This window comes from Alexandromys fortis, unplaced genomic scaffold, assembly GCF_014885135.2.
Source record: "Alexandromys fortis isolate MF-2015 unplaced genomic scaffold, M_Fortis_MF-2015_v1.1 scaffold_23, whole genome shotgun sequence".
NCBI classification, from domain to species: domain Eukaryota; kingdom Metazoa; phylum Chordata; class Mammalia; order Rodentia; family Cricetidae; genus Alexandromys; species Alexandromys fortis.
Window position 1 is genome coordinate 15440443 of NW_026067907.1, and position 7582 is coordinate 15448024.

General features: G+C 37.8%; 1 protein-coding gene across 1 annotated transcript; it reads right to left on the minus strand.

The window, feature by feature from the left end:
• Positions 1 to 1470: 1470 nt before the first annotated feature.
• LOC126497641 (olfactory receptor 8K1-like) lies at positions 1471 to 2424 on the minus strand. Its single transcript, XM_050135790.1, has one exon. The coding sequence runs from the start codon at positions 2419 to 2421 to the stop codon at positions 1471 to 1473; it is 951 nt and encodes a 316-aa protein (XP_049991747.1). The 5' UTR covers positions 2422 to 2424.
• Between the last annotated feature and the right edge of the window lie 5158 nt (positions 2425 to 7582).

Sequence of the window (7582 nt, forward strand, 5' to 3'; positions counted from 1 at the left end):
AGCTTAGTTTTTTATTTAAAAATGATTTTCTGTTGTAATTACATTTTTTTCTTGACTCCTCTTTAGCTGGCATATTCTTCATGGCATAATCTTATTTAACCTTAATGCTCAATGACTACTGTAAAATATATATCACTAAGTCTATAGTTTGCATTGATTCATTTTAATTAGGAATGATTTTTCCTTTTTTAAAATTAAGCTCCAAGCTGAGCTGGGCAGTGGTGGTGCATGTCTTTAATCCCAGCATTCGGGAGGCAGAGACAGAAGGATCTCTGTGAATTTGAGGTCTTCCTAGTCTATAGAGTGAATTTCAGGACAGACTCTGAAGCTACACAGAGAAACCTTGTCTTGAAAACCCATAACCAAAACAAAGCAAAGCAAAGCAAGACAACAGAAAAGCAAAGACTAAGCTGAAACAACAAAAACTGCATTTTCCATATTTATAAACTATAGCATGCATAATAAAAACTCAGACAAATATTGGGGTTCAAGCTAAAGATCATAAAAGCAAAACAGTCTAGTCACTAGAGAAGTCTTACCTCTTCTAAGGCTGGGCAACTGCAGACTGAGCCCTGAGCTTCTGTCTCCTCCTGTTTTACAATCCCTTTATTGCTGGGATTAAAGGCTTGTAACTTCCTAGTACTAGGAATAAAGGTGTAAACTACCACCACCTGGATCAGTTTCTGCATTGATCTTGTGTAGCCCAGGGTGGCCTTGAATTTACAGAGATCCATCTGCCTTTGTCTCCCAAATCCTGGGATTAAAGAAGTGTAACACCACTACCTGGCCTCTAGTGGCTTAGTTTTACCCTCTAACCTTCAGACAGGATTTATTTATTAAACATAAATGAAATATCACTATAATAAGCTTTAATTTCCAGTGTGACCTTGAATAGCATTTGAAGATTTTAATTAGTGCTGTGTGTTTTATTACTTTGAGTTTGAAAAGAAGCAGGAGCTTGCATAGAGAGAATTCTTTATGAAGAGATTTAAACTTGCTATTTCCTGCCCTTTGGGAAGTCCAAGGACCACCCACCTCCATCCAGGTCTAGTAAGGTGAGCATCCACAAAACTGCCTAGTCTCCCAAGAAACCAATAGGTACAGTAGGATCAAAAATCCATTGCCATTGTTCTTGAGGTCTCAGTAGTCCTCATTGTCCACTGTGTTCAGCGAGACCAGTTTTAACTCAGGCTTTTTCAGACCCAGGATTGATCTTTGGGCTGACGGGGGAGGGGGACTTGATTGGGGGAGAGGGAGGGAAAGGGGAGGCGGCGATGGGGAAGAGACAGAAATCTTTAATAAATAAATAAATAAATAAATAAATAAATAAATAAATAAATAAATAAAAAGTATAGAGAACAAAAAAAACCAAAAAAACAAAAAACTTGCTGTTTACTTTTCCTATTAAATGATCTCACGTGTATCATGGTCTGACAAAGTATGAAAACTGTGTGACTGAATATTGAGGTATTAAGTGTGGATTCTGAATCCATGAGTAAAAGTTCTCTTGAGGGCCTCTTTTACTTCTTTGTTTCTTAGACTGTAAATCAATGGATTAAGCATAGGAATGACTAAGGTATAAAACACAGAGGCCATTTTATCAATATCAAAAGCATGACTGGATTTGGGCTGCAGGTAAATAAACAGCAGAGTTCCGTAGAATACAACCACCACTGTCAGATGAGAGCTGCACGTGGAGAAGGCTTTGGACCTCCCCTCCTTTGAGTTCATCCTGAGAATTGCCACAAAAATAAACATGTAAGATATGAGAACAATCAAGAGGGAGGAGAGTAAATTACAGCCTGAGAAAATTAATATGATCAGCTCTAATTCATGTGTGTCAGAACAGAGCAGAGATATCAGAGGGACACAGTCACAATAAAAATAGCTGATGACATTAGAGTCACAAAAGGACAGTGTAAATAGCTTAACTGTGAGAAGTAGTGACACAAATATGCTGTACAGATAGGGTACCAGTACCAGCGCCCCACGCACTTTCTCTGACATAATAGTCACGTAGAGAAGAGGTTTACAGATGGCTACATAACGATCATATGCCATGGCTGAAAGAATAAATAGTTCAGCAATGATGAAAATCTCAAAGAATGTCAGCTGCATAGCACACCCAATGTAGGAAATGGTGTTTTGCTGCATAACAAAGTTTACCATCATTTTTGGACCGATAACTGTGGAGTAACCAAGATCAGTGATCGACAAATGTCTCAGGAAAAAGTACATAGGAGTATGTAGTTTAGGGTCCAAATGAGTCAGAATAACCATGCCCAGATTGCCCACCAGGGTGACCAAGTATATGATTAAAAATATTCCAAAGAGTGGTGCCTTCAGGCCGGGGCTGGAGGTGAGTCCCAGGAGAATAAACTCAGTAACTTGGATCTTTGCCGTGTGGTTGAGTTTCCCCATTGGGCTTAACAATGACAACCTGTGTAGGGAGTAAGTTTAATATAAGTTATTTTTGATATAGTATGTCAAGAACATGCATATATTTTTTATATGAAATCACCAGTTCTGCTCCAGCTGAGACATATATAAAACAATATTTATATTCCACAAAAAATATTATACAGTGGACTTTAAAAGAGCAGAATAATAAAAATATTAGAATGATCTTCATTTTGTTTCCTCATTTCTTTCTGTTATTTATTCATTTAGTTATTAGATTTTTAAAACATACCAATCCAAGTTCCCACCCCCTTCCTCCTCCCATTACTTCCACATACCCCACCCCATCCAATCCTCAGAGATGGTAAGGTGCATTGCTTTGGGGGTGGTCCAAGGCCCTCCCTAGTATATCCAGGCTGAGCAGGTATACATCCAAAAAGAATAGCATCCCAAAAAACCTGAGCATGCAGTAGGAATAAATCCTGGTGCCACAGTGGATCATCAGTCTGCCTCAACAAGTCAACTGTCAACTACATGATTTTTGACAAAGAAGCTAAAATTGTACAACGGGAAAAAAGTATCTTCAACAAATGGTGCTTGCATAACAAGATATCACCATGTAGAACAATGAATTAGATGTTTATGTATTGCCATGTATAAAACTCAAGTCCAACTGGATTAAAGACATCAATATAAACCTGACAATATTGAATCTGATAGAAGAAAAAGTGGGGTGTATTCTTCAATGCATGGACACAGGAGAAAATTTCCTAAATATAACCCCAGTATCAGAGACACTGAGAGCAACAATAAATAAATGGGATCTCCTGAATCTGAGAATCTTCTCTAAAGCAAAGGACATGTTCAATAAGACAAAAAGGCAGCCTACTGAGAGGAAAAGATCTTCACCAACCCCTCAACAGACAAATGACTGATCTCCAAAATATATAAAGAACTCAAGAAATTAGACATTAAAATTCTAAATAATGCAATTAAAAATTGGAGTACAGAACTAAACAGAGAATTCTAAACAGAAGAATCTCAAATGGCCAAAAGATACTTAAGGAAATATTCAAAATCCTTAGCCATCAGGGAAATGCAAATTAAAACAACTCTGAGATACAATCTTATACCTGTCAGAATGGCTAAGATCAAAAACACCAATGACAGCTTATGGTGGAGAGGATGTGGAGTAAGGTGAACACTCATCCATTGCTGGTGGGAATGCAAACTTGTGCAAATGCTTTGGAAATCAGTACGGTGGTTTCTCAGAAAATTGGGAATCAACCTACCTCAGGATCTAACAATACCACTCTTGGGCATATACACAAAAGATGCTCAATTGTACTAAAAAGCATTCATTCAGCTATGTTCATAGCAGCATTATTATAATAGCCAGAATCTGGAAACAACTTAGATGCCCCTCAAACGAAGAATGGATAAAAAAAAAATGTGGCAAGCCGGGCGCTGGTGGCGCACACCTTTAATCCCAGCTCTCTGGAGGCAGAGGCAGGCAGATCTCTGTGAGTTAGAGACCAGCCTGGTCTACAAGAGCTAGTTCCAGGACAGGCTCCCAAACCACAGAGAAACCCTGTCTCGAAAAACCAAAAAAAAAAAAAAAAAAAAAAAAAAAAAAAAAAAAGAAAGAAAGAAAATGTGGCACATTTACACATTAGAGTACTACTCAGTGTTAAAAAAAATCAAAAAGCAAAAAAAAAAAGACACTTGAATTTTCCATGCAAATGGATGGAATTAGAAAACACTATCCTGAGTGACCCAAAAAGATGAATATGTTATGTTCTCACTCATAAGTGGATATTAGCTATAAACAAAGGACATTGAACATATAATTCCTGATCCCAGAGAAGCTAAGAAATAAGGTGAACCCAAAGAAAAACATATAAAGATCCACCTTGGAAACAGACAAGATTGCCTGATAAAATTGGGAGCATGGACATGTTCAATAAGACATTAAGAACGGGTAAGAAGGGAGCTTAGAAGGGGCATGGGAGGGAAGAGGGGATGGCTGAGGAGAACTTGAGGGAATGGGATAGTTGAGATGGAGCAAGGCTAGACATGAGAGCAAGGAAAAAGATATCGTTCTCTGTTTTGAGACTTGGTCTTTCTATGTAGCCCAGCGTGACGTGGAATTTGTGTTCTTAATGTCTCTACATCAAGAAAGTCTTCTGTAGCTTCTGATCCTATTTCTTTTACCCAGTGAAAGTTGGGAATACAGGCGTGTGACCTCATATCTAGCAATAAAGTCATCATTTTGATAAAAGAACTAATAAGTACTTAGTCTGTTGCCAAGGTTTTTACATTATGTACAAAATTTCTTATTTTATTTCTTCATTTAATATTTCAAGTTTTAAAGCCATACACAATCACACACATGTGTGTGTTCATATTTTTGTGTGTGTTTGTAAATCTTTATTTCCTTCTTATCAAGTCAAGCATATGTTTAAGAAGCAATAAGATTACACACTATGTTTATAATATATTACATAAATCTATAGCCAAGGATGAAACTTTTAGTACATCTAAGCTTTTTTACTAAAGTTCAAAACCTAATTCTCAAGACTCGATTCAGATCTCCTAACAGTCTCATTTTCTGCCACTTCATTGTTCTTCATGATGAATCACCATTTCTAATGATCTCTGAACCATGCTTCTCTCTTCTGTGAAAACAAGGTCCTGATGGAATACCCTGACAGTTCTTACACACTTGTGAAGAACTATGAAAAGATGCCCAGTGGAAACAAATTAAGTGCAATGAGAAAGAGGAAAAATATTGTGTGCTGAGTATATTCCTAAACTCTTTGCTGACCTGAACTCAAGTGTTCGTCACAGTACACTAGGAAGTAGGTAGCTATGTCTTCTCTACTCCTACAGGACACAAGTAAACTGTGACTCAGAAGGCTGCAATACTTAAATGGTCACTCAAATATACGTGGTAAAGTCAAGATTCAAATACTTCATGTAACATATGAATATAGTCTCATAAACCCTGTCTCTTTCTACCTCTCCAGGAAGGGCATCCTGAGTATTAGGAGATATGAGACAGACGATAACAGATAGGAAAAGGGTCTGGTTAAATGGATGACTGAGGAGCAAGATAGTCATTTTAACATGAGCATTGTGAATAATGAACACAGACCATTAGTGACTGCAGAAAAGGTCTACTGTGGTTATTAATACAATTAATATTCAGGTTTTGTTAAAGCTCAGTTTAAGGATGCTTCTTAAAAACTTTTAAAGCCCACTCTTCCTTCTTACCTTTGTTAAGATCCTGCTTAGCAATCCAGTTTTGATCTTCTTAGTTTGTAACTTAGGGGATTTAATGTACTTTCATTTATATAATTTTTCATTTCTAGTCCCAAGAGATTCACTGAATTGAAGCTCAAATGCAGGTGGGTAAACAAATTGTACATGATTTCCTGAGGGAGGCAGAGTGTCTTGTTCACCTACTAATTGTTCTTTGAGTATAATAAAAGTAAAATACTCCTTGCCTTAGTCTAGTGGAATATATGAAACAAACATTATTATTAAACATTAAAATTCATAAATGAACTTTATTAGCATCTTAGACTTATAATGATAGAATAATTAATTGCACTACCCTTTCACTACCTAAAAATAAAGGAACAATACATTCCATTCTTTTACATAAACATGACATGATATGGAAAAGCTTCCTGTGTAATATTTATTTATAATAAGATATCCATTGTAAATATTGGAGAATCATGACACATCTTTATAACATATTTAATATATGGTTGATTTTCAGAAAAACTGATTTGGTTGCACCTCCATGTATTTTTAATTATATAAGTTTTGATGGATATATTTAGCGTTGCCAGGCTGTAGAATTATATTTCTTTTAAAAAATACATGAGAGGTCAGGTTGGGGGAAGAGTGGAGAGGGTAAACAATTAAAAGCGGTATCTTGATAGAGGGGGCCATTACGAGGTTAGAGTGAAACCTAGTACAAGGGAAATTCCTAGGAATCCATACAGATGACCTCAAATAAGACTCCTAGCAATAGTGAAGAGCGTGCATGGATTGTTCCTCTCCTGTAATCATATTGGTGACTACCCTAGTTGTCACCATAGAACCTTCATCTGGTAACAGTCTTACTAAGACCTCACAGGTCACCTGCATTTGATTTTAGAATGTTTGAAGTCCTGCTGCAACAGGCTGCCAAGAGTTGGGACAGCACTATAGGCAAGAACTCCCAGAAATGTGTTATTGTGATTCTCATTGCTAAATAATTTCCTGGGTAGCTGAAGCTCATATAAAACTACTCAAGTTCAAGCAGAAAATATTATGAAGAAGATTTCTCACTGACTGAGCTCACTTTTTTGTTGAAAATAATTAATGCTTATTTTCTGCTTGGGGAATTCAAGATGCAGATAAATCATTGTCCACAGGTTTTATGAAAATTATTTTTTCATTCTACTTTTGCCCATACTGACTGAAAAGACAGAAATATCTTTCTCCTTTCTCTCTCTTCCCCCTCTTCCCCTCCTACTTTTCCTTCTCCTCCTCCTGCTTCTGTCTTCCTTTTCCTCCTTTTTGGTACATTTTTTAACTACTTAATACTAATGCTAATTTCTGCTAACACATGTCCATGTCTGTCTGAAACAGGCTACCCAATAACGTTGCCTCAAAATCCTTGGCAGTTTGACTACCTAAAGACCTCCTCCCATCCTCCCATTTCCCTCCCCTTCCTCCCACTCCACTCCCCCTCCCCCACTCCTTTCCCCCTCCCTCTCCAGACTGAAGAGCCATCAGGTGGAAAGTCGAAGGTCCTTCCCCCTCCATCTAGGTCTAGGAAGGCGAGATTGCCAAGCAAAAATTGGGATCTTGGGGGTGGGGTGGAATAGGGGTAAGGGGAGATGGGGAGAGAAATGTGAGAAGGGGAGGATGGGGGGAACTTGGGGAATTGGGATGGTTGGGATAAAGGAAGGATGGATATGGGAGCAGGGAAGCATATATCTTAATTAAGGGATCCAGCTTAGGGTGGGCAAGAGACCTGAACCTAGAGAGGCTCCCAGGTGCCCAGGGGGATGTCCCCAGTTAGTGCCTTGGGCATCTGAGGATAAGGAACTTAAAAACAATTTTTAACTGTGCCAATGATATTTAGCATTCAAACAACAAGAGTAATGTACTTTGGCTA

What these genes read in the sequence shown, in the direction of transcription:
- LOC126497641 (XM_050135790.1), bottom strand. Translation starts at nt 2,421, where the DNA reads ATGGGGAAACTCAACCACACGGCAAAGATCCAAGTTACTGAGTTTATT.